Source organism: Rhinolophus hipposideros (genome assembly GCF_964194185.1).
Source record: "Rhinolophus hipposideros genome assembly, chromosome: 12".
In the NCBI taxonomy this organism is placed as follows: domain Eukaryota; kingdom Metazoa; phylum Chordata; class Mammalia; order Chiroptera; family Rhinolophidae; genus Rhinolophus; species Rhinolophus hipposideros.
In genome coordinates, this window is record NC_138058.1 from 2962999 (window position 1) to 2990235 (window position 27237).

At 46.3% G+C, this 27237-nt stretch overlaps 1 protein-coding gene across 2 annotated transcripts in view; it reads left to right on the forward strand.

Moving 5' to 3' along the window:
- Positions 1-4921: 4921 nt before the first annotated feature.
- Positions 4922-27237, forward strand: part of TMEM87B (transmembrane protein 87B) — a 37729-nt gene continuing 15413 nt past the window's right edge. Inside the window, exons 1-13 of one of the 2 annotated variants that reach the window (XM_081068351.1) lie at positions 4922-5218; positions 8409-8469; positions 10525-10616; positions 13401-13529; positions 14454-14507; positions 15613-15703; positions 16964-17025; positions 17247-17430; positions 19958-20057; positions 21488-21581; positions 24523-24594; positions 26220-26328; positions 26411-26469. In XM_081068351.1, the coding sequence (XP_080924477.1) occupies positions 5087-5218; positions 8409-8469; positions 10525-10616; positions 13401-13529; positions 14454-14507; positions 15613-15703; positions 16964-17025; positions 17247-17430; positions 19958-20057; positions 21488-21581; positions 24523-24594; positions 26220-26328; positions 26411-26469 (1239 nt within the window). In that variant the 5' untranslated portion in view covers positions 4922-5086. Of the gene's footprint in view, positions 5219-8408; positions 8470-10524; positions 10617-13400; positions 13530-14453; positions 14508-15612; positions 15704-16963; positions 17026-17246; positions 17431-19957; positions 20058-21487; positions 21582-22976; positions 23049-24522; positions 24595-26219; positions 26329-26410; positions 26470-27237 lie in introns of both variants that reach the window. The other variant, XM_081068350.1, reaches the window with a different exon arrangement.

Below are 27237 nucleotides of genomic sequence, written 5' to 3' on the forward strand. Positions count from 1 at the left end.
GAAGTTTTATAGTCAAAACATTGTGTTCAAAAAGTTACTTGAGATAGTTTTCTCCTTTGTGTGTGCTATGTTATCCATTTGCAAGAGTTATGTATGTTAATTTGTTTCTAATTTTACTCCATTTACCTCTTCTCCATGGATTGGATTCTAATTTTTTGAGCAGGTGAAATATTAACAAGATTCAAAAGTCAAACTACACAAAAAAGTGTACTGGCGGGAAGTATCACTCCCGTATTTCCAACACTTCTACCCTATGTCCAGCTAATCCACTTCATCATTTCAGTTTTACTCCTCCTTTGTTTATTTTTGCAAAAATAGGCAGATGCGTATATATTTTCTTGTACTTATTCCCTTTTACACAAAAGGTAATATGGTAGTACCATGGTTTTCAAAATGTCTCCGTTGACGAACATTTCATTTTACGAACGCCATAAACCCAAAAGTAAATGCTTCAGTTTTCAAACACGCCTCACAAGTGGAACGTGTCACGCGGCTTCTGCTGAGTGCAAGATCCTGAGGCCTAGCTGTCAGCTGTTTTCGAACGTTTCAGGACTCGGACGGTCTTCTGGAACAGATTACGTTAGAAAACCGAGGTACCAGTGTTGCATATACTCTTTTGCACTTGGATATTTTTTATTTAACAATATGTCCTGAAAATCACTCCAAACTAGTTCATATAAATCTTTTTCCCTTTTTCAGCTTCACTGAGGTATAATTAGCCAATAAAATTGTAATATATTTAAAGTATACACAGTGATGATTTGATATATGTGTACATTGTGAAAGGATTCTGTCCATTCATCGAGTTAATACCTCACCTATTTTTCATTTTTTTCCCAATGAGAATGCTTCACATCTACTCTTAGCAAATTTTAATTATAAAATACAGTATTCACAATACACTATTACCAACCATAGTCACCGTGCTATATATTAGATTCTCAGACCTTACTCATAACTAAAAGTTTGTACCCTTTCACCAACATCCCTCCGTTTCCCCCAACCCAGCCTCTGGCAGCTACCATTCTACCCCAGGGGAGGGGGAGCTTGTTTCTATGAATTTGATTTTTTTTTCTACATATAAGTGATTCCACGCAGTATTTATCTTTCCCTCTCAGGTTTATTTCACTTAGCATAATGCCCTCCAGGCTCATTCGTGTTGTCACAAATACCAGAATTTCCTTCTTTTTAAAGGCTGAACAAATAATCCATTGTATATACAGAGGGTGGCAAAAAAATGTATATACATTTTAAGAAAGGAAAAAACTGTATTGAAATTGTGATAATATATACAGATAAGAAAGATGACTTCTGCAATTACAAGAGGTACTCAAAGTGGTTACCATCAGCGTAATTGTAATACAGTTTTTTTCCTTTCTTAAAATGTGTGTACATTTTTTTGGCACCCTCTGCATATATACCACATTTTATTTATTCGTCTACCAATGGACACAGGTTGTTTCCATATCTTGGCTATCGTGAATAATGCTGCAATGAATATGGGAGGGTGCAGATATATCTTCGATATAATGATTTCATTACCTTTGGATATATGTTCAGAAGTGGGACTACTGGATCCTATGGTAGTTCTATTTTTAATTTCTTGAGGAACCTGCATATTGTTTTCCACAGTGGCTGTACCAGTATGTATTCCCACCAACAGTGCACAAGGGTTCCCTTTTCATCACATCCTCACCAGTGTTTATTATCTCTTGTCTTTTTAATAATAGACATCCTAATAGGTATGAGAAGATAACCTCATTCTGGTCTGGTTTGCATTTCCCTGATGATGAGTGACGTTGAAACCTTTTCATGTACATATTAGCCATTTGTATGTCTTCTTTGGAAAAATGTCTATTCAAGTCCTTGGCCAATTTTTTAATTAGGTTATTTTTTTGGTTCTTGCTATTGAGCTGTATGAATTCCTTGTACACTTTGCATATTAACCTCTTATTGTATATGTGGTTTATAAATATTTTCTCGCACTTCAGCCATAGGTTGCCTATTTCGTTGATTATTCATATCTCCTATTATTTTCTTAATGTCTTTTAACTCATTTTGAGATAGTAGGATGAAGTTTTCAGCTCTTTTGTGGTCTCTTTCTTGCATGCTTACATTCTCTGAAGGGATGTATTCTGCTCCATATTCTTTTTATCTCATAATAGCTTTATATGTATAAATTTGCTATGGCTCATCTTATATGAAATTAATTTTCCTGAACTTTTAGGAAATGCTGAACTGAATACAATTTTTAACTTCATTCTCAAAAGCTCCCTCTTGTTTTTATGAACTACTTTAAGAAAATGGCCTTGCGCTTGCTCAGATCCCTTAGCTCTGTCCACCTCAGCCACTTTTATCTGAACCTTCTCTTTCTTTTCTCTCTTATTGTTCCCCTCCTGCTGAATTTTAATTCTGCTTCTAACAGTTTCTTTTCTCATGAGACTTTATTTTGGATGGAAGCTTCCATTTGCTAGATTCAACAACGTATGAGGCCCGGACTCCTGCACACAGTTAAACCTTCTCTCCAGGTCCTTTTTCCCTCACTTGCAAATTGGATCCTATGGAGCTTGCTCTACTCTAGCTGTTCTTTGATTTCCAGTGAGTACCTGCTGGGGATGTGAGGTTCTCCTGTCTCAGTTCTGCCTGATATCCCACTGTTCCCCATGCTTCTTCCTGTCCAGATGCTGATAGCACCTACTTGTATTTGAAGCTTTGTGGGATACTTTGTCCTGACTGTGTTGTGCATATTGCCTGTGGGTCTGGGCTGATAAAGATAAACTGGGACTTGAAGGAAACTGACCAGGCTGGGAGTCAATGAGAGAAGCTGAGCTCATGGAAGTTTATGAGCCCACCTAGTCCAACTCTATGGTCCTAACTTTCTTTTCATAAAACTCTATGCTTCTCACTTCCTGTCTTCCTGCCTTAAATACCCTCCATCTTAGCACATAAGCCAAAATGTACATGTGGCTTGTGGGGTCTGCGTGTGCTGGGTTGCAGCCCTTTTTCCTTTTCCCAAATAAATCCTTTTTGGTGACAGAATACCTAGTTGATATTATTGTTCAGTTGACAGGGGTTATACTATCCTATGGCGGATTATGGGAAAATACAAGTAGATTAAAAAAACTACATCTCCACTGCCACCATCTTTCGGGCAATAGTGGCTGGGTATTTTGTAAAGCTCCTCAGTGACGCTTCTGCATAGCCAGGATTGAGACCCACTGAGCTAATGGCCCTGATTCCTCCTTTTATGACCATTTATTCCTCAGGGTTTAGCCTCCAGTGTTCCTCTCCTCCCTGACCTGGTCTCCCTTGGCAGTTTCATCCTCTTCAGACTCTATCTACATGAGGATGACCACAAAGTCCCAATTGATTTTCCTGACATCAGACTCATATCCAGTGTATGGCTCCATTTGGCCACCCCAGGGGAGGGGGAACTTGGACCTATTGTGTTCACATCTTTTCCTCCTGTGGATGTTCCACAGTTCAGCTGTTCCAGCCAGAAGCCTTGGTACTAGCCTCAACTCCTCTCCTTCGTAAGCCCCAATATCTAATCAATCACCAGGCTTTTTAATTTAAAATCTCCATCACCCATATCTGTGGAATCCATCCAAATCTCCCTCCTCATGGTTACTGCTGCGGTTGAGGCCACTCTGTCTGGTTACTGTAACTTATTCTTAATTGGTTATACAAATTACTGAAATATTCTTAACTGGTCACACCCATACCCATCTTAGTTTTCATATAACAGCCCAAATGACCTTTCTGGGCACCTTGTCCTCCAAGCTTAAAAACCACAACTGCCTATCTGATGTCCTTAGACTAATGTGCTGTCTTCCTGACAGGGTGTAGGAGAACCTGTGCATTCTGGTACTATTTAAATATCTTTCCCTTGTCCATCCCACACCAATAGCCGGTCATCTGTAAGACCTTAACAGTCCACCAGGAGTGGCACAGGCTGGTCTTAACTAAAACCCCTTCCAAGCATCTCTGGCCCCACAGCTAACGCACCCTTGACTCTTCCTGCAGGACTCGAGTGCCATCTGTGTTCTGTCCTCCCACCTGCCCTGCCCTCTGACACTTGGACACTGGTACTCCTTGCCATATCCAAATGATGGCACTGCCTGTTGGGCAAGGCAGAGGCACAGAGGATCTGTGGTGACTGATAAGGCAGCGAGGGCGCCTGACTATACATCTGTCTTGTTTTACGTTGATGACAATGTTAATCCAGGATTCTATTCTCCCGCTGGACATTATTTACACTCAATAATTTTTTAAAAAGTAGTTCTCCTTGAGAGCAAGACATTTATTCAGCTTTCACAGCTGAAGATGCAGGGTCAAGTACGCAAGCTCTGCCCCTCTTAGCTTGAAGTAATGAGGCAACTTCATGTGTTCCAGAAATGACTAACTGTCCTACCAATGTTCTGCGTCCAGCGCAATGCCTTAGGTTCAACCGACCCCGACCTCGAAGTATTCTCGGGCACTTTACACGAATTTAGAGAACAATGTGAGCTGAGAGGGTCGGGGTGGGGTACGTACAGAGGACTCAAGAAACTGACACACACCGAGCAGAACTGTAGCGCTCAACTCCACCCCAAGCACCCCGCTAGGCGCCCAACGCTGCCAGCCGAGTCTGCGACCTGAGCTTTCTGCCTCGGGCCGACGCGCCCCCGGACCCCCGACACCACCCTGGCCCCGCAGCGCTTAGCCCCGCCTCCCGAAGCCCCGCCCCCGTGGCGGCCCCCGCCCCCGCCCCCCGCGGCCCCGCAGCGCTTAGCCCCGCCCCCAAAGCCCGCCCCCACCCGCGGCCCCGCCGCGCTTGGCCCCGCCCCCAAAGCCCGCCCCCACCCGCGGCCCCGCCGCGCTTGGCCCCGCCCCCCGAAGCCCCGCCCCCGTGCCGCCCGCCACGCCCCCCTGCGGGCACGCCCTCCTGCGGCCCCGCCTGTCCCCTTCCCCGGTCCCGCTCCTCCTCCAGCTCCCGCCCAGCCCGGCCCCGCTTCCCGGGCTCGACCCCCGGTCTCCTCCGGCGGAATCGCACAGGTGTGGCCGGCGCTCCGGCGTCCCGAGCCCAGGTGGCTTCCGCGTCAAGATGGCCGCTGCACGTCGTCGCAGGCCGGCCGGGGCCCCGCTGCTGCGCGCCGCGCTCTGCCTGCTGTGCTGGGCGCCGGCGGCCGTGGGCGCTGTCCCGGAGCCCGGGCGCTGGGCAGCGACGGTCAGCGACGTAAGTGGCGCGCGTCGGCCTCGGGGCCCCGAAACCGGGCGGACTTGCCCCACGGGCGCCCCTCCTCCGCCGGCCGGGGCGTGGGGCGACGGGCTTGCGCTGCAGGGTCGGCTGCCCTCTGACCGAGCCCGGCCTCGGCGCCCCGCCGCGTCCCGCGCAGCCCCGGGGCCACGCCGCGAGGCCACACGGGGGCTCCCGGTTCAGTTCCGGCAGAGACGAGCAGGCGCGGGCCGCTTCCGTGTGCTCCGTAACTGGGAAGGGGACGCGGGCCACCCACCCTCTGTCCCTCTTAGGGGGCCGGGACTGCACAGCCCCCGTAGGTGTGCGTGCAGGCGGAGCGTTGGCGGGCGCGTCTGCAGGCCGGCGGCCCAGCGACCTTCCTTCCAGGCCCGGCCGCCTGAGCACCGGGAGCCTGGTTTCCCGAGATGATGTCGGGGCGCACGGGGGGTGTTTTGGAAAGTCCTGCGAAACGCTTTAGGGCAGGAAATCGGGAAGAGGCCTCATGTCACGTGCTTCTAGGTGGGACGACCCGTCCAGCCCTTTTGACAGGAGTATTTTCCAGCCTGGAAATATGTCCAAACTCTAGAGGCAAAACTTCTACTTTGATTTCCTAACCAGAAAAAGAAAGTAGTACGAAGCCACGATGCTTCCTACGACAGAAAGGCTGTGCAAAGGGTCAGAAGTGGCTGGTTTTCATCTCTCCCAGGACCCTACGCGTGGGGGCCCCATTCCCCGCGGCAGCAATAGAGCCTGCATATTTCCGTTAGTGCATTGCTCTGGTCAAAAAGGAGCAACACTCAGAGAACCGCACTCAGGCTTCTGGAGGGAATGAGCTGTGTCATAAACTAAGTCCCAGGGCACAGTGTTGAAAGCCAGTCAGCTGTGCAGAATGGTAAACGACTATGTGTAAAGATCTTTGCCACGTACGCGCTGGATGGTGAGACTCCAAAGGCCATGGGGAAAGAATGACTTTGCTTCCTGGGTGAGGGAGAGACGTTTTGCCTTGGGTCCCTCATAATTGGGAGTCCTGTATGACTCAAGCCAGTAGCAGTCGATAAAACGATTCTCTGCAAAGAGTAGGCTGATTTTTTTCCCCATTCTCTGCAAAGAGTAGGCTGATTTTTTTCCCATTTCAAGTGGCCAGAACTTGTCCTTCAGAAGGGGAAAGGAAAGTTGGCATTTCATGTGTACTGCACATCTATCAAGAAATGGTTGTTTTGGTTGTAAAGGTCTGAGCACCTACTGTGCGCCATGCACTGCACTGGCCAGTGCTGTTGCAAAGCTGAATTTCAGACAATGGCCCTTTCTCCAGAAGCCCACACAGTAGGGACAACAGATTCGTGAGCAGTCATTACATACCACATGTGGCAGCATCTTGTGTTATTACTGGAGCGCCAAGAGGTCACCTGACCCTGCTTTCTGGAGTCGGTGCCTGGTGGGGTCTTAAAAAACCTTGGTGAGGAAGGGGGGAATAGAGCAGCAGCTGTGCAGGAAATAGTGTTTCTGCTGAGTGTTCTGTCAGGAAGGCCAGAGGGGACTCTGGAAACCATAAGCTTTGCATACCTGAGCCTGGAACCTGAGGCCCGGGTCTGTTAAGGACCTGCAGCGGCGAAGTCACACGAGCAAGTGAAGTGAGATGGCTCAGGACTGGGAGGTGGGGGAGAATGCAGTGGGCTGCAGATTGTATACCCCTTCTGATGAGGGAAGCTGCCGTTTGGCTCTAGCTAGGGGACACCATGTGGCAAAGGACGCACACAACTGCCAGGTCTGCCTTTTAAAAGTGAAGGCAGAATCCATATTTTTATTATGTCAACTAATTCAAAACTTGTTTAAAAGGCCCGCCTGTGGCCCAAACTCCGTTTATTGGTTGGATTAAGTCCCTAGGCCAGCAGTAGAAATTTTGGGGTGTGAATGAGTGAGAGCCGATGAAGGATTTTGGGTATGAATGCTGATCACTGTGGCTGCTGTCAGGATGAATTCTGGGCCCCGATCTCAAGACAGAGGGACAGTTATTACACAGTGTGGGCAGAAAAGTGTCACAGGTCTGAGTCAGGGCAGTACAGCAGGAAATGCGAGCAGGAGCTGAGTTTGGGGGTGTGTGTGTGTGAGATAAAGTGGGCACACTTTGGTCGATGGGCAATGGAGGTGAGGGACTGGAAGGGGCCGTGGCTAAGGTGACAAGATGGCATCACCTACAAGCAGGGTGGACAGTGCAGGGAGAGGTGAGCAGAGAGGGATGTCTGGCCTAGGGCAGCGTGCTGTGGAATGTCTGCGGGACATCCTGGTGGATGGGACCTTTAGGCAGTTGGGTATGTGGACATGGGGCTCAGAGGAGAGACCCGGGCTGGGGTTTTATTGTTACTGCTGTTGAAACTGTTGGGAGGGGAAAGGGTTTTCAGGAAAGAGTTGCCTGTCCCGTCAGTGTTTTGCTTTCATTCCTAACCTCTTGTCCATTTAACACAGTCACGTCTCACAGCATTTTTACTCTTGTGAGGGCAGACTAAGTAATACAGTGTTTGAATGGTGGAGCCCGCATGAGGGAGGGCCTGGCCTGGTTGGGGGTATGATGGAAGACTTCCTGAGGAAGGGGCTTGTGAACTGGGCTTTGAAGGCTGAGAAGGAGTTAACAAGGAAGAAAGAGAGGCGGGGCGGAGAGGGGTTTTAAGTCAGCTTCCAGGTAGACCACCAGGGTCTGGAGGGCAGGAAGGCAGATCACACTTTGGAGGAGCTGAAAGGAAGTTTCTAGAGAGGGCAGCCCTGATAATGCCCAGCCCTGCGAGCTGCAGTGACGCCGGTCTGCCGTAAGTCCTCAGGGGAGAGCCATCACAGTGCAGGGGGAAGGTTGGGGGCTTTATCAGAAACACCTTCACTGCAGGGGCACAGGCAGGTCCCCTGTGGGAGCAGCACTGCTGTGCAATGGCAGCTGCCCTCAGCTCCTGGGTGTGGCTGGCCCCTGGCTGGGTCGCTGGTGGGGGGCGCATTTCCCCTATCCAGCCTTATCAGTGTGGGGTGCAGGGCTTTAAGCAAGTGAGTGACGTAATCATATTTACCCTTTTAGAAAATAGTCATTCTGGTCATAGGGAGCTGTGCAAGGACTAGAACTATGTATTTTACAGGGTAAAGCTATACTCAAACAGTAGAGAAAAATGTTTAACGAGATCTTTTTATATTTTCGTGTTTTTCACTTTAGAAATCAGGACCTTTGATATTTAGGAAAATTATGTTTAACTCAACTGAGATCAAATTTTCTGGTAAGTATAGTAAACTATAATGCTAGTATAACAATACATTATAAATTAGTAATGTAATATATTATAAATTAATACATTAAGCTAAATTAATATAAAGTAGGATATTTTATAAACTAGGCAAATGTTTTGTTTTTAAGTGGTTCTACATTTTAAGGGTTTCTTTTGTTTCAGTCTTGGTTATTTTCAAGAACTGATTTTTCTGATCTGTCTCAGAAAATTATAAATTATTTTAAAACTATAATTAATATATAATAAAGTAGGCTTAGCAAAAAAGTATTTGACTGCTGTGAAATTTGACTCTGGATCTCAGCCTTTTAAACTAGATGAATTCCTTTTATGAACATGTGAAATGTCGTGATTATGATAAAGCCTTTATACTCCTCAAAATTTTCTAAATATACACATGATCATATAATAAAATAAAATAAAAATTACTGGAGACTAACATTTTAATTAGGATTTTGGGGCATCTGGAAGTGACAGTGTTTGTTAGGGATCGTGTTGTCCACATAAGGCCCGCTGTGTGAGGATTACCAGGTCAGAGCCTGAGATTTTCGGTATTTTTAATGGTTGACTTTGGATCACATTTGCTGTGGTCCAACTCCTCTTAGTGTCTCCAGGATCTTGCCTGGGAAGGTTGGTTGTCAGGGTTAAAGTTTGGGGGTAAGGAGTAGTTTTTTGTTGGGCAGAACACATTGGCTTCCTGGGGACCCAGAGTCATGCCCCTTTTCTCTGTCTCCCCATGCTCTGATCACGTGCTGGTGTCCGCCACATGTGGGTCTTGGCTGAGGGAAGTAGGCCCACTGTCAGCTAGAAAGCAGAGGTGATTCAAAGCAGCTCAGTGACATCAGACCGTCAGTGGTCATAAGACCTTGGTAAGAGGAAATTGAAGCCCAAGGTGGGACCTCTGTGCAGAGTTCTTTCACTCTTCTCTGTGTAGCTCCCAGGTTTTGGGTGTTCTGCCCCAGAAATTCTGCCCCCTCAGCCTCTGGAACGTCAGTCTCAGCTCTGTTTGGGTTCCTGCTGCTTACTGGCCTTTGAGATGGCTCGCAGTGGTCCCTGCCTCCTGGTATTCATGACCTGTGTAGTCCCCTACCATATTCTGTCAACGTTGGTCTGACCAGTAGAACGTGGCAGAAGGAATGGCATGCCACTTCTGACACTAGGTCGTAAAAGACACTGTGGCGTCTGCTCTGCCCTCTCACTCTGATGAGTCGCTCTGAGTGAAGCCAGTTGCCATGCTGTCACAACACTCCCAAAAGAGCTTTCTCTCAGTCTAGACTTAATCCTTTTCAGTCTTTTCATGCAATCCTTTTCATGCAACTCTCCCACTTGAAACATTTGGTGGTGCTTTGGAAACTCCTAGTGGAGCATAAGAGCCTTATGCATTTCCTCCAGCTTCCCCAGCTGTGGTTCAGCCACAGGCACTGTTTCCAGGTGGTCCTGCGGGAGCCATGCTCTCACCCACCCCGGGCCTGTGCGTAAACTCTTCCACCCCCTGTTCACCGGGCTAACTCCTGCTGCTCTTCACCTTAGAGGCCTACCCACCCCCCCACAAGCCCACCAGTGCCCCACTGTTCCTGCTCTGCTAGACTGCTGGGGGCCTGTTTAATTATTAACCCTCCCCTCCTCTGGTGCCTCTTATGGCGAGGATAGGGATTGCTCTCGGATATGGATTGCTCTCCGTCACTGTTAGTCCCTTCTAGCTATACATGGGGTGTTTACTTGGTATTTTTTGAATGAATAAGACAGTAAAGAGGACATTTAAGAGTGAAATAAGCAGTGTCTTGGCATCGTATCTGGCTACTCAGCTGGTCTTAACACTGGACACAACACATATATGAAATGAACACTAGTACAGCAAATTTTGATTAACTATGATAATTTCATTTAATGAATTTGTCTGATTTTGCAGTGACTTTTGGAGAAAGTAGGTAACATTGTACTCAGTGTTTCATCGAAGTAGCCTATTTTAAATTACATTCTTGAAACCTTAAGTTTATAATGGAGTATATATATTGTTATTGTAAAATTAGACTTTCTTTTTCTAAACAGTTAAGTCATTTCATTGTTCCGGGCCTGTGAGGTTTACCATAGATTGGCACTTGAAGCATTATACCTGTCAAAATGAATATTCTCAGCTGGAAGTAAGTAAAACAAATGTTTTTAAAGTTACACTTACTGAGGTAGCATGGGTTAATACCATTATATGCATTTCAGGTGTACAGCCTTGTAATTCAGCATCTGTGTACTCGTGTGCATGCCCACCAACCAGGGTCCAGTCTCCTTCCAACCCTGTGTATTTGACCCTCTACCCAGTTCACATTCCCCCCACAGTCCCCTCGCATAACCACCATTCTGTTGTCTGTGTCTGTGAGTTTGTTTCTGTTTTGTTAGTTTGTGTGTTACTTTTTGTTTTATATTCCACGAGTGAAATCACATGGTTTTTGTCCTTTTCCATCTGACTTATTTTGCTTAGCATAATAATCTCAAGATCCATCTATGTTGTTGCAAATGGCACTATTTCATATTTTTTATCCGTTGTGTATATGTACCACTTCTTCTTTATCCAGTCATCTATTGACGAGCGCTTAGGTTGTTTCCATATCTTGGCTGTTGTGACTAGTACTTCAGTGAACATAGGGGTGTGTATACCTTTTTGAATTAGTGTTTTAGATTTCTTCCAATAAATACCCAGGATTGGGATTGCTGGGTCATAAAGTAATTCTATTTTTAAGTTTTTGAGGAACTTTCATACTGTTTTCCATAGTGGCTGCACCAATTTGAATTCCCCCAACAGTGCATGAGGGTTCCCTTTTCTCCACAGCCTCTCCGACACTTGTTTGTTGATTTACTGATGATGGCCATTCTGACAGGTGTGAGGTGGTATCACATTAACACAAATTTCTAGTATATGTAAATCCATGAAGGAAAAATTATGAGTATTATAAAGATTTAGTAGCTCATCAGGTGAGGAGGCTAGAAATACAGATTGCAGTTTCAGAGTACCATAGAATTACTTTAGGCCTTATGCAATAAATGCTGTAATTATATCAAAGTACATGTTTTCTGAGACGAATACAAATCTTTTCGTTTCCTTGTATCTTATGAAAAATGTTAGTAAATGTTTAAATCAGACATGTAGGAACCATTGATAAAGGGACTGGGTCGCATACCAGTAAAAACCAATTTAAGAAATGTGAAAGTTTCACTTTATTAAAAAGTTAGTAATAGGGAACCTAGAGTTTACGGGAGTACAGGTAGATTCGTGAGTATGAGTAGATCTCAGCAAGACGTGAGGATGGAGGGAGCCATTGGGAAAAGTGGGGGAAGGTGGGAGTGCTCCTGAGAGAGGCTTGCCCCTGCTCTGTAGCTGGGGTTCCCCCGACCCCAGGCTCCCATGCCCTCACCAGGTGCTCAGTTTCTGTGATGTTCCCGTGATCTCTTGGGATCAGTTCCTTTTCAACTAATCTGTCATCTATTGGCTCCTAGTTTGAATAATGTGTAGGTTTCCATACTTTTATTTATATCATCTTTCCATTTGGGGTGAAAGATACCATTTTCCTTGAATATTGCCTTTTTTACTTTCTCCCTAAGTATTTTGTCCCTTTACACTGAATACCTCATGTATATTTGCTAAGAACAGCGGTACTCACTTAGGTGGTGACACAGCACAATCGTCAAGTTCAGGAAATTTAATATTGACAATGATACCAACATCTAATACACAGACCTTATTAAATTTTTGCCAGTGTCCCAATAACACCTTTTTTAGCAGATTGTTTTGTTTTTGTTTTTCCTAGTATGGGAGCCATTCCAGGATCACATGGCATTTGTGCAGCTTATTTTTTTCTTTTTTGGTCTTTTGTGACATGACAGTGATATATTTGAAGTGTACACACCACTTATTTTTACAAAATGTCCCTCAATTTGAGTATTTCTGATGTTTCCTCATGATTAGATTCAGGTTATATTTTTGGCAGACACACCAAAAAAATTCTGGTTTATCCTATTTTTGTGATGTTAACTTTGATCCGTTGGTTAGGGAAGTTTCTGCCAGGTTTCTCCACTGTAAATTTACTGCTTTCTCTTTGTTATTAACAGTAACTTATGAAGAAGTACTTTTGTATTTGTGTGTAGATACCTGTCCGATTTCCTCTTCAATCCTTATTTTCACGTCCTCTGATTCTTGCATGATGAAGCAGTTATTACTTGGGTGGTTGCTACATGGTGACTTTCTGATCGCATGTTTTCTACATTTATTAGCATTCTACTCTGAGAACGAGCTTTCTCTTTTCCTCTGTCTTCCTGTTTGTCAGTCATGGGCATGGACTCATGGGTTTTTACTTGTTACGGTTATGATCTATCACTATTTTTATTTCATTCAAATTGTCCTTATTTGGCCAGTGGAAGCCAACGTACCTTTTCATGATGACCAGAAGCTGCCCTTGGATTTTACTCCTACTTCCGGGATGCAAGAGCCCTAGGTCCTGATGTGTAAAGGAGCATTTTACTGCCTGTAGTTGGGTTTGCACCTTTCTTTATGTTGCTCAGTGTCTGGTCTGTCTTTCCTGCTGGTTAAATGCTGCTTTCTTTCTCTGTAAGACTTTTATCCCTGAGATAAGATGGAAGGAGCCCCAGGAACAAGTAGTTTGTATTTAAAACACCTTAATCACTTCTTTACTGTCAGATGATGGTTATATTATGTGTTACTGTATCTGAGCACATTGAAAGGGCTAAAATGTTATGATTACCTCAGTTTTGCTTAAAACTATATTCAAACGCTTTTCCTATTTGGTATTTTGTTCTACTGCATATTTTCAAGTATTCCAAACTAGATAAATTTTTGGTATTATTTAGATATTAAATTTTACTTATCTTCTTGGATAGAAGTATGGAAATAAATTATAACAGAATTTTACCTTCGGTAGGAGCTGTCACAGGAGCATGGAAATGGTGAAGATTTTTGTGGTCATTATTTTAAGAATAGCGAATGTTGGACAACAAAAAATGAAAACTTAGATTGCAACAGTGATTTACAGGTGTTTCCCTCTTTATATGTGAGTATCTGTCTTAGCACATTAAAACTATTTTACTCCCAGTGAATACAAGTATTAACTTAAATTCTGTTTTGCCAAAGTTTTAATAAATGTGCTTAATTTGTTAAATTTTATCTTAGTTCTTTTGTGAGTATGGTAGTACGTTGTAAGATGTTGGCGCCGTTGTTCCATTTCTTTGTACCCTTTGCAGCAACACCCTAGAAGAAGGTCCTTTTGTCACCCTCTCACAAACTGCTGTCACTTCGTGTGTTGTTCTCTCTTCTCTCCACTCCACTCAGACCTGCCCCCATCTTCCCACCAAAATAGCGCTCGTCAGCATTGCCAGTAGCCACATTGTTCAACCTCTCAGGACAGTCTGTCTGCGTTGACTTACCAGCATTTCACACACTTGAACACTCTGTCCTCCTTCTCGCTTGCTCCCTCCCAGCATGGAAGACCAGATTCTAGAATGTTCCCAGCCACCATCCCTGGATAGTGAGGCTATGGCTCATTTTAACTTACTTTTTTGTTGTTCTGAAAATTCTGAGATGAAAACATGTCTTTAGTAAAAACTTTAAAGAGGTTGCTTAAAAATTTTGTGAAGTATAATAAACATACTGTAAGGTATGTTAGAAGTATATGGCTTGATGAATTTTCAAAACCTGACATGCCAGTGTAGACCCAGATCAAGTACAGACTGTTTTAACACACGGAGCTCCTTTTAGTTCCTAATACCCTCCCACCAATGGTACCCACTGTCCTGATTAAGGAAGTGATGTTTCAAAAGCAGGATTTTGTTACTCATGTTTGGGTTACAGCGAAATTTGTTCTCTTGTGTTCAGTTTTCAGATTTTACTTTTTTCATAACACATTTTTTTCTTAATTGTTAAAACTATCCCCTTAGAATTGAAGTAATATAAAATGGAATTATTTTATTTTTTCCAGAATAAAGAACTAATTACAAATAACAGAAGTGTTTCAAACCAGGAAGGATCAATGGTAAGTCATTTTATTTGTCTTCAAATCAAATATATACAAGTTACAGTAAGACTGAAAGGAATCAGCTGATGGATAAATATTTGGAGAATGAAATAAAGTAGGATTATTAGACCTGGGAAAGAAAAGAGAAGCCTTATTTGAAACGGCCTATTTCCTTACACACGTCTCTATGAATTTTGTGTATACTGTTTCTGTCTTTGTTTAAAAATCTCTTTAAAGTGACAGTTGAAGGTTAACTTGTACACAGCCTTTCTTTTATTTGGGAGAATTACTGAAAGTCAGGAGACAGGAAGCGGAGAGGGTCAGGAGTTGTGTGGGGACTGGGTGCATGTAGCAGAGCACATGTCAGCTTTCTTTCTGTGACTTTCTGCGTCTTGTTTGTTTCTACCATCGTGTGGAGCTCTGCGACAGCGGGGAGCCTTCGCTCTGCAGTGGCGAGATGGGCTCTTTGCTTTGCACAAACTGTGACAGGTGGAGGGGCAGGAAGTGAAAGGAAGGACAGGGAACATTCAAGAAGGAGTGGGAGAAGTTTGGCCCAGTTACGTGGGGCATTGGAGGTGTCATGGGCATGACGGCAGCAGTTATGGTCCCAGGGGGCCTGCTAGTAGCGTAGCACCATGAAGAGTTTAGACAACTCAGCCCACACACCGGGATGCGAGTCATTTCTCACAGTGCTGTCCGACTACCCCCACAGTTCAGTTAAAAACACATTTAAGACGGAATGCTTGCTGAGATTGGGGAAAACATGGGAAGACTAATAGGAGAAGAACAATTCGAATGGCAATATTCAATAAAACACAGGATGGGAACACTAGGGGAAAACCTGTAGAAATAAGAAAAGTAGAAAACGTTGAAGAGTGGGAAAGGCTTTCTTCCCCCTTCGTCCCTTTTGGTCTGCATGGATGGCGGCAAAAAATGGGGTCCTTCCCGTCCACTTTACAGCCCTCTCTGCCTTTTCTCTGTGTTCTCTGTTTGTGTTTTTTTAAAGTAACCCAATTTAGTTATTAAAAGTTATTTACAATATGGTGAATAGTTTAGCTACGAGTGTATCTTATAGAGCCATTTAAAAAAAAATAACAATAAAGGTTATTTTTTTGTGTTTCAGGATGTTGTCGCAAGGACACAGAGAGATGGGTTTCACATCTTCATTGTTTCCATTAAAACAGACAAAACAGATGCAAACTGGAATTTGAATGGTATGTTTACTATCTGCTTTTACTGTAGTCACTATTTTTGTCATTGACCCAAATCTACATTCTCTTTTAAAACACATCATACGGAAATGAATTTCTGTTAATCACAAAAATGAATAATCTGTTTACTTGGGGGACTTTAAACTTCTTGTCTTAATGGATTAGAAATTTTGAATTAAGATAAATTTAAAAATTTTACACTTTATACTGGGATACAAAACTCCCCATCCTTCAAAATTAAAAAGAAAATGTTTTTAACACACAGAAATGGGCAGGTAGCATCTTAATTGTATTTGAAGTAGATTAGATTCTGTTTCTTGAACATGGCCATCATTAGGGATTGGAAATTGTTGTTTTTTAAGCTTTTTTTTTAAGCATCACTGTAGCCTAGGAGTAGAAGTAGTGTGTCTGGCAGCAGAAGTAGTGTGATCTGTGAGCTCCTGCTCTGGGTGGCCCTTCTGTGCCCAGGGCAAGAGTGGGCTCCCAGTTATCTGTTTGCAAGGGCATGCATGCCGTCACATGTCCCCAAATTGCTGTGGCTGTCATTTTCTAGAGCCGGCATCTGCTGGGCTGACAGTAGCCAAAGCTACTGAGGATCTGCATGCTGCTCGCTCATCCACTGGGGACGCACAGAGCTGGGGTCCTGTGGTGGGTCTGGTGGAGGTGGCTGCTCTGAAGGAGGTGGCATATGAGTCAGGCCATACCACACAAAGGGAGCAGAGACCTTGAGGCCCTTGTGCTCCTCGCTGATACCCCCTCCTCCCGGCAGTGCCTTCCCCGACTCTAGCTGACAGGGCTGAGCTTCTGCGGTTAGTAACTGGAGCCGTTGCTAAGCCTGGCGAGGCCTGCACTGTACTAGACACTGTTTGTTATCACTGTCTCGGACAGCAACCCGACGAGACGCTTCAGTTCAGGCACTTACTCCAGTTACATGGAGAGCCAAGTCCTCAGGAGGTCAGTGACTCAACAGGGGCCAGGCCATTGCCAGTGTGACTTTGCTCTCTGCGTGAGGTCAGTTGGCCCAGGTTTCCCAACCGTGTGTATACTGGTGAAGGCATCTTGATAAGATCACATGATCAAACAGCTAGAAAGTTTCCAGCGCGCGCGCGTGTGTGTGTGTGTTGGACACACGTACCATTTGTTAGCCTGCTTTGTATTCTGGAGGCTTCAGGGAAATAAGCTTGTATTTAAAGCTTAAGAGAAAGCTGATTTATTGTTAATTTAACTCTTCAATTTCTTTGTCCCCACGCTCACTTTCACCAGTTTCCCTTTCTATGATGGGGCCGAAAGGATATCTCTCTGCCTCAGATTGGCCTCTCATGATTGTGAGTATGTCTATCATTTTTAAAAAATGAATTTTGTGTCCTAATTGGACTATTTTAAGTTCTAAGAGCTCAGTGGAGGTGATCCCGTAGTAGCTGGTGCTCTAACGTGCCTTCTTTCTGGTTCTGCAGTGACTGGAAAATCAGGGGCTAACACTTGAATATAGAAATGCCGATTCTCACACTGGGAGTCTCCCTGATTGCAGTTGCTTCTCTCCCTACAGTTCTACATGGTGATGTGCATTGTTTACATTTTATATGGCGTACTCTGGCTGATGTGGTCTGCCTGCTACTGGAAAGACATATTAAGAATCCAGTTCTGGATAGCAGCTGTTATTTTCCTGGGAATGCTTGAAAAAGCAGTTTTCTATACCGAATACCAAAACATCAACAGCACTGGGCTGTCAAGTGAGTTGTGACTGTTCCTATAAACATGCTGTGACCACAGGGCCCTGGGGACGGCCGCATTGTGGAGGAAGTAGAGGGGGCACGGAGACTGCAGGAGCGGCTGCGGCCTGGGCAGCATGCTCCTGTCCCCATTCTCTGCTGTACTTCTTGCTCGCGCTCTCTCACTTTTCTCCCGGGGAGAAGAAAGGTCCTATTTCTTAAGGTCTGGCTCCCCACAGTTGGATTAAAACGACACGGAGCTCAGGACGGCAGATTTGGGTGCCACCAACTATGTAATACATTTGTGTTTCTCGCCCCACCCCTGTCCCCTTCTCCTTCCCCTCCAAAAAGAAGAAATCGGGCCGCAGGGAATAAAATGGGTATGGCCCACAGCCTCCTCCCATTCTCCTGCCTCTTCCTCGTGCACAGAACTTCTGTGACCGTCCCTGCACAGTGTATGCCTCAGACTTCTAGAAGGCCAGAGAAGGCAGGGACGGTGAACTCTGTTGCTGAACCTTGGAAGGGAGAGAGCTCAGAGAGCTGGACGTACACAGGCACAAGCTCCTGTGGGCGCAGTTACCATGACCTTGGGGCCGATTTCCCACGGACATGTATCTGCCATCCATTTTGAAATAACTCCAGGAAAAAAGAGAGTGCCTCGGAACACAGGAGAAACAGATTTGGCATAACGCTGATAATTACTAAAGCTGAGTGATGGATACATGGGAATTTATTTACTGCTTCTCTGTGTTGGGGAGTTGTTTCTAATTTCCTCATGTCAAAAGTCTAAAAGGACTCGTACAAAAGAATAAGGATGGACGTCCAGGGAGGCATGTGAGAGGTGTCATTCTCTGTAAGGACTGCAGTGATGGTTTTATGTTTGCTTATACAAGGTAGGAAGGACGGGATGCTGCTGATGGCTGAGGATGGACGCGTTCTTGGATGCCGGTGGTGGCCATCCAGCCCCTCGGCTGTTAGAGGTGGTCACCTCTTCTCTGAGCGGTGGGGCAGGGGCACTGCAGGAGGGCACCAGTGCCGTCCTCGGGCACTCCAAGCCCTGTGTCTGAGATGACAGCGAGGGCTGAGTCGAGAGTCCCCAGGCCACTGTCAGTGTCTGGGGAGCCCTGAGGAAGAAGTGGCGTCCCGGGAGGCTGGCGGGCTGTGTGACTTCCCAGCTGGGGTTCTGTGAGCTCGGCTATCTTGCTGAGCACAGAACCTGGAAGGACAGAGTTCAGAAACCCTCTAAGGGGAGGGAACAGCACTGTTAGGACCCACCAGGGAGCATGTCAGAAACAGGTTGTGCCAGGTCGACTTCTTTCTGTGGTGCTTCTAAGTTGGCAGTGAGAAAACGTGGTGACTGTGTGTCTGACGTCCTTGAGTTATTTGCTGAGGTCTCTCGTGATTCTTGTGCATAAGATGGAGGATTGTGAGCGAGAACCATGAGATGGGGCCGCCTGGTGCCTGAGTATCTTCCCGACCCTGCCCGTCCTCACTGCCAGCACTCAGCAGCTTCTCCCCAGAGTGACCCTCACGGGCAGTCCAGTGGCCCTTGAGCCCTGAGGCAGAGCAGTTGTGATGGAGTGAAGCTGTCTGTGTGTCCAGGGCCAGCACATTTTTTCTGCAGAGGCCGTATAGTAGATATTTCTGGCTTGTCAGGCCTCCCGGGCTCTGCTGCAACTGCCCAGCTCATCCACAGGCGACAAGTGGGTTGTGTGCCAATAAAAGTTTATTTACAAAACCAGGCACAGGCACAGATTTGTTCCTTTTTTACTGCCTTGTGTACTGTCGCTGCCCTTGGCCTCAAGCCCAGGTGCAGAGTGTGGCCTAAAACCCTGTACAATAGCCCTTGGTCCCAGTCTCTGTTCCCTGGAGCCATCGCACCCCTCAGTTCCCTGCCAACGTACTGTACCTCCACTTCTTGGGGCACGTTGTGCTTTGCTTCCTGCCCCCACGTGTGTCATTTCCTTTGCTTTCCTGTCCCTCCCCAGGTAGCTCACTCCTTCCTCACCTTCAGGTCCTGACTTAGGGGTCACCCCCTCTGAGAAGCTTTTCGGGACCCCCATGTGCCTCCCCATGTGTGGATTAGCTTGGCTCCCTTCACAGCTCTGCGAGGCCCTCTGTCACGTCTGCTGCTTTCCAGGCTGGGTTCCGTTGGTTCAGTTGTTCTAACCAGAGTCCACGCTTCACAAAGTGGGCTATCAAAGTTACTATGACAGCCACACAGAAGCACCAGAGAATAAAAGATGAGGACATCGTGGGGTCCAGATGTTTACAGGAAGGAGGAGGCTGTGGTGCTTGTTGTCTGAAGGGGGAGGTTGAGCACAGGGAAGGGAGGGAGGGACCCAGGTCATGGGCCGGCACAGAGCTGGGCCCAACAGGGTGGGTCAGAGACCAGGCCGCGAGTCCCCTTCACTGACTTTTCAGTGTCGCTTGGATTAGGTGACCTTTCAGTCAGCCTGAGGTTGGGTGTCGCTGTCCATGGCACGTGTTTACTATTGGTGGCCGGCCCAGGTGGCACACTGCGAGCTGCTTTCTCTCTTCCCTGCAGCCCAGGGTCTGTTGATATTTGCGGAGCTGACATCTGCTGTGAAGAGGACGCTGGCTCGCCTCCTAGTCATCATCGTGAGCCTGGGCTATGGCATCGTGAAGTAAGTCGCACTGGGCTGGAAAGGCTCCACTTCTCCAGTCCCGTGGCTTCCGTGCAGCGGGACACTTGTCAGTGTCATACAGACCCGAAGGACGCGCTCCTAAAGGCCGTCTGCACATGCTGGCGACTTCACACTCAGGGTCCTGAATTGGAATCTCAGTATCTTCTCATAGTTCTGTGAATAGAGTGTGGAGAATTGTAAACAATCCTGGCAGTTCAAGCCATTTTCTGTTTCCTGAACTGTGTAGTTATGCTTTTTCGACTGTATTTGGGCATTAGCAGGATTTCTGAGTAAAGCCCTGTCCCATCAGCACCACCTTTCCCACCCTCTCGTCCCTGTGCATCACTTGTCCTTGTCACGCCATCCTCTCCTCTTCTCTAAAACCCCGACTCCAGGGGCACGGCCTTCAGCCTGGACCCCCTCCCCCCCAGCTTCTCCCTGCAGCCCCGTCACCACCCAGCTCTCTCCCCTCGTCCCTTCACGTGCTTTGCTTTGGGGTAGAGGCTCAGGGCCGCACACAGGACACAGGTCCTGATGTGGCAGCCCGTGGACCTCACCGCAGCCGAGTGTGGGTGCCCCGGGATGTGGGGCACAGGCCTGTGATCGTGTCCCCTCCCTGTCAGCCTGCTGGCAGCTGTCCTGGAGGGACTCGAACCCTTCTGCTGATAACTGACTGACTCAGAATTCAGATGAACTACATGGGAACACTGTATAAATGTTAATTTATTTTTTTAGTAATTTAATTTTTGTGTACATTTTGTTTTAAAATGATGATTTTAAGTATCTTTTTAAAACCGTTTTTTTCCTGTAGTTAACTCTGAGAAGGGGGTTTTGAACTAAAATGTACATGCGATAAACTGACTTGCAGATGTCACGAAATTTCAGTTCTGTCACATTAACTGCAGAAATCACCATATTTGCATTTTCCCAACTCATTCAGATTTTTAAAGGATGCAAATGATATTTTAATTCTTTCCAATGGAAACTGAAATCTGGTTTCAGATATTGAGAGAAGGAAGGTCGTGGGATTCGATCTCCTAAACGTCCTGCTTTTTCTCTGCCCAAGTCATAAATCAGTGGGTCACCTCCAACAAGTGCACCTCAGAACGATTTTGACTAATATTAGTGAAGGGTTACAGTATTTCTGCCGGTGACACTCAGAAGTTGGCACTCACCTTCCCGGGTCTCAGCCTGTGCAACTGCACCTGGGCTGTGGGATAAGTGGGTCACAGGCTGCATTCCAGCAAAAAACCCTCTGCTGCTTCCAGTGCCAGAGAAGGAGGCCCATTTTCCTGAGCCTCTTGCTGCCTTGTTCCTAACACAGCAGCCCAGGTGGCAGCTTCCTGGGGTTGGAAATAGGGCCGGTGACTGTGCTGGTACACCTGGCTCACCTGCCTTTCCTGTCACTCTGTCTGCCCTCCCCGCTCCAGGCCTCGCTTGGGGACAGTCATGCACCGGGTGATCGGACTGGGGCTCCTCTACTTTATCTTCGCAGCGGTCGAAGGCGTGATGAGAGTCGTTGGGGTAAATTCTGCGTAATTCCACTTCCATTCCTTTGTCGGAGCCCCTGAGGTGAATTTGTGAAGATAGGAGGTTTATAAAAAAGGCCCAGTTTTACTTCCTATGGAATAGTTTCCTTTTCAAGACTTCCTGAAAGTAAAAGGCAAGCCAGAGCACTTCCTGAAGTGACATGGCTGCCTGATGGCAGCTGCCACCTCAGAGACATCCACGATCACCCCCAGGAAGGTTTGCGTGTCATTCTGCAGTGTGCACATCCCATTTCTTCCACACGTGCCAAGTGAAGACAGTCAGTGTGCTTTTCACGCGTGGGGACCTTGCGTCTCGCCCTTTAGTCTCATTTGGCCGTGAGTTGTCTCTGACTCTGGGTGCAGTATTGTGGGGATTCAACAGAGCCCACTCCCGGAAGGACCCGAGCAGGTGGTATTCAGGGGGTGACAGTGGGGGTCAGCAGGTGCCCTGGACAAGAGTCAGTGTATTCACGTCTGTGAAGACCCTCCGGTTCCAGCTCGTAGTTTTTCCTGATCACGTGGTTGATGAGTGAGTGATTCACAAGCTTCCTGTACATCAATTGATTTCAAGCATCGTGTCATTTTCAGCTCCAGTGTCTTGGCTGACATGTATAGCTCAGGTCACTGCACAGAGGGTTCGTGTGTACGTGGTCATGTCACATGTTCGCTCTGACTCTGAAAGCAGTATACTCGTCCAGTCCTGTTAAAAAGCCTCAGGCTCCTCCCTGTTGTCTCTAGTCTGCATTCTGTGTGAGATAACACCTGGCTCCTTTCATCTCTGACTTGTGAGGGCTGTTTATTTTTACAATACATAATAAAGAACTCTGTATTTGTATGTAACTCACAGGAAACTCCTCTTCCCTAGAGAAAAGAGAAATACTCCTCATACACACAGTATATGCATTGTATTTCCTTAAAATCTGACTCAGTCAGCTTCACACCGGTAACTGCTCTCTGTCAGCTCCTGATCAGAGTTAGTGGCTAGCCTACAGTTTGCTTGTCCCCTGCACTCAATTCCTTGGCCTTATTTTACTTTTTCCAAGTTCTTCACGCCCAGCAGGAAAGAGGAAGGTCCATCTCACTAGTAGCGGTGACCCTGGCTTGGATGTGGAGAGGGGGGTTGACACGGTTGCCCAGGGAACTAGGGGCGTGGTACTGTTACTCCCATTCCGGAGTTGAGTCTGGTTGTCCTCGAGCAGGCTGACAGGTGAGCAGCGGCTGCTGGCCAAACCGGTTATTTCCATGAGTTTAACCACAGTTGGCGGGTGAGATCCCGCGTGTGGCCTTCTCACACTGATGCTATGAGCTGACCTGCTTTCTCACCAGAAGAGAGTGCCTAGAATGTCATGAAACTCAACTGTCAGGGTTTTATTCCTGTTTTATCTTCCAGGACTCTAGCCACTTAGCTGTTGTTTTTGGTGACATTATTTTAGCCGTTATCGACTCCATTTTTGTATGGTTCATATCCTTTACCGTGTCCTTCTAAAACAGTTTGATATGTCTTAAAGTCATATTTCTTTTAATGTGTAATGATCATAGAGAGAAATACAGTTTTGCATTATTGTTACCTCCACATGGGACGTTAATTGAAGGTGAAAAAGTAACAACTCCCCAGACAAACAGTGGAAGCTATCCTTTTTTGCTATTTAGTTCAGCGAACTTAAGTGCTCACCGTGTGCCCCACACTGAGGAGGCAGGGAGGAAAAGACAATTCCCTGCGTTTAAGGGACCTGTGCTGTGGTAGAGGCGACAGTGCAGCTGGGAGCAACATAGCAACAGTCTCTGCCATTTTAGAGAGGTGGTAATGCAAATAGGAGAGAAGGTGTTCTAGCATGAAGTCCGGAAATATTTCAGAGATGGTGACATTTAAATTGAGGCTGGGAGGACAAAATGGGGTTTCGGTAGGAAGGGAATTGAGAATCGGGGAACAGGCATTCTGGGGAAAATGGAGGAGAACACATAGTGGGAAGCATGAAAAGAGAGGGACAGTTGGCAGAGTGTCCCAGGGTAGCTACCTGTAGGTGCAGATGTGGGAGAGGCGGGGCCCGTTGGGGAGAGAGTGACCTGTCCACAAGGAAGCAGCCGTGGAGGCTTTTCTGCATCCCTCGCGGGTGGTCTTTTCTGAGCCCACTCTATATGTTCTTTAAATTCCGTTTGTGAATTCTCGCATGCTTCCAAGTTAAAACAAACCCTTTAATGTATCATCTTTCTTCAAAGCGGTGGTTGTCATCCGTGCTTGGGCGCTGGGAGCACAGATGCCCCTGAAAATGTCATGGAGCCGGGAGCCTGTCCCCACAGGTTGCAGACCTCGCCCCACGTAGGCGTTTGCCGACGTTGGGCCGTGTAAGAGTCTCCCAGATCTGTCCACGGGGCCCCAGTCCAGTTAAGAAATAATGCCTGATTTAAAGAGTTGTTTCTAACCAAACTTGCCTAAAAGTCTTAAAAGCATTTTGCTTCTGTTCAGCTACTGGTTTAGAGTCCAGTTTATTGAATAAATGTGTAGTTCAGTAAATCGGACCTTCTCAGAGTGCTGTGAACATCTTCCTCCAGCACTTGTCATAGTTCCTGCATGAAAACACACCTGAAGACATTCAGTTGGTAACAAGGAGAAGTGCACACTTGAGCTGTGCACCGGAGCTGCGTTCCAGCCCAGGTGCCGGTCCTGCTCTGAGGAGCAGCCCTGTGGGAAGGCTCCGCGCCCTGGGACTGGCAGGCAGCGTGGGCGCACGTGGGGATGGGCTGGCAGGGCTGCAGGGAGAACCAAGTGGTCGCATAAGGACCCTGCTTCCTCTGCTGCTGTGAATTACTGAGCTGATCCTGTGTGAAGCTAGTTCTAAAGTAAAAGCAAAATAGCCTGAAAACTTCAGAGCCACAGCCTTTCTCATGAAGCCCTCCCCCCTCTTTTTCTGTTTATTTTTTTTGCTGTTTTGCTGCAGGCCAATGACTCTGATCTTGAGCTTGTGGCCAGCCTCCCCTTGTCTCTTCTTGACTCTGGCTTGTGCTGGTGGATATCCTTTCCTAGGGCAGCTGGGTCCTGTGTTTCTCACCTGGGATGATGGGCCGTGTGCTTTCCTCCCCACTTCCCCTCTCACCGGAAGTGGGTTAAGCTCTCCCTCCCTACCTTTCCCTACCTTGGTAAGTGCAGGCTTAGGCTCTTTTCAATTTGCTTTTGATCTTTTTATTCCTTGGCTTTTAAAAATCACTTTTGAATTATTAAACGAGGCCAGACTTTTTCACACAAAAAATTGGTTTTAGTCAAGAATTTCTAAAAAGTATTTGTCTTGGTGATGTTTGGGGGACACGGCACATTTGCATTTTTGTAACTTCTGCAGGAGTCTTAATTGGGTGGGTTGTGCTGTTTTAGACATTGACCTTCTATTGCAAATTATTGGTCATTTAGAAAGATTGAAAGCAGGTTGGGTAGTATAGGTGCTAAAATGAAGTTTTTGACTAATGAGTATTTGGAATTTAGTAGGAGGCATAAATGTAGAATTTGCCCTCTTTGACTGCGCCCTAATTTCCGTGTGTGGCTCATGGACAGAGCTGGGTGCTGCCTGCCCCGGAGGGGCACCTCCCACCACAGGCAGAGCTCTGCTCATCCCAGCCTCCGAGCTCAGGAGCCCAAAGAGAAGCTCCTTGGCTTCTTCATAGCGGACAGCGCTGAACTTGACCGGAGCCTGTGCTCCTGGAATACCACCTTGGTGGGAAGCCCCAGGCTTCCGCTTTCTGAGCCAGCTTACTGCAGAGAACCCCTTCTTTGTAGGATTTAGACGGGACACCCTGGGCCCCCTTGTTATCTGGGACAAGGCCAGACTCAGAGCTATGTACCCACTGACCAGTCTGGACCAAGCCAAGCAGTCTCCTCCCCCAGGTCCCTGAGTTTTCGTCTCCCACAGTCCTCCGGAAGGGCCCCTCCCAGGAATCTGCAGACTCAGGAAAGTCATTCCTCCCTCCCCATCCCATCTCTAACACCCCCCATCCCCCGCCCGCCCAGAGCTCTCTAGTCCTGTTTCCCTCCCTCCATAAGAGCAGAGCCCTGTCCTGTGCGCCCTGAGCCTGCTGAATCTCAGTCTCCCTGTCACAATCGTCTCGAATGAAGTCTGTCCTTACCTAAGTCCATATTTGTTTTAGTGACATATTTCAGTTTTTAGTGGATAAAATAGAATTGATAGATGACCTAACTTCTTAATTTCAGTCATTGAAAGGATAAAACGAGAGTAGACTCAAAAGAACAAAATAAGTAAGAAACAGACAAAAAAGCAGAAGCCAAGTGGGATGTCCCAGTGGGGCCTGCGAGCGCCTGGCGCTTGGCCTGGGGCTGGCAGGGGGTCTGCTCTGCCCGTGGTGTGGGCGCTGGGCATTAAAGAGTCCGTCATGGGACTCCTGGGGTATGTGTCTTCATCCAAGTTCATTGAGTTCAGACAGCGGTAGGTAGTAAGGCAAATTTGTGATAAAATCAGAATCATGATTACATGTGTTGGCGGCTAACGTTACATTTTCTGTGTTTTTATTAACTTTAAATGAAAGGATCTATATTTAGCACAATCAATTTTGGAAATCTGGTAGATTCTGTTTCTGTTTTTTATTTTAACTGTTTATTGCTATTTAAAATGTATTTCCTTAACTTTTTCACATTTTTGTAAGTTTGGCACAAACTATGAAGACTCTGAGGCTAAGAAAGAACACAGTGAAATTTTCTTTATACAGGCACTTTACAAACACTCTGATCTTTGCCGTGCTGGGTACGTATTTGGCTTTGCTTATTATAGTAAGTTATTTCAGGGTCGCATTTCCTTCAAAGGTGACTTTTGTTGTGTGTTTCAGCTTCTGTAGTGTTTATGGTGTGGACAACTAAGACATTTAGATTTGCAAAATGTCAATCAGTAAGTATAATCTTCCTATTTAAACAGTTTTCTTTTTTTTTTTTTTTTTTAAGGGTTTATTTTTTTTTTTACATTTTTTTTTTGCCTTTGTGTGTGTGTGTGTGTGTGTGTGTGTGTGTGTGTATGTGTGTGTTGAGAGCCCACTGGCCCATGTGGGAATCGAACCGGCAGCCTTCGGAGTTAGGAGCATGGAGCTCTAACCGCCTGAGCCACCGGGCCGGCCCAGTTTTCATTTTTAATTATGTATTTTATTTTGTGTAATTCTTTTTTAAATTATGTTTTAAATTGAGGAATATTGGGGAACAGTGTATTTTTCCAGGACCCATCAGCTCTAAGTCAAGTCGTTGTCCTTCAGTCTAGCTGTGGAGGGCGCAGCTCAGCTCCAAGTCCAGTCGCTGTTTTCAATCTTAGTTGCAGGGGGTGCAGCCCACCATCCCATGTGGGAATTGAACCGGCAACCTTGTTGTTGAGAGCTCGTGCTCTAACCGACTGAGCCATCCGGTCGCCTCTCTGGCAGCTCAGCGGCAGCTCGTTGTCTTCAATCTAGTTATGGAGGGCGCAGTTCACTGGCCCATGTGGGAATTGAACCCTGTAGCTAAGAGCTCGCGCTCTAACCAACTGAGCCATCCGGCTGCCTTATTTTATGTAATTTTGAAGAATTTAGTTTGTCTTTGTAAGTAGAGGTAATTTCAGTGGAGATTTTGTGTTTCCTTGAATTATTTTATATAGAATTATAAAAACTTTTGCCTCCTTTCAATGAATCTGAAA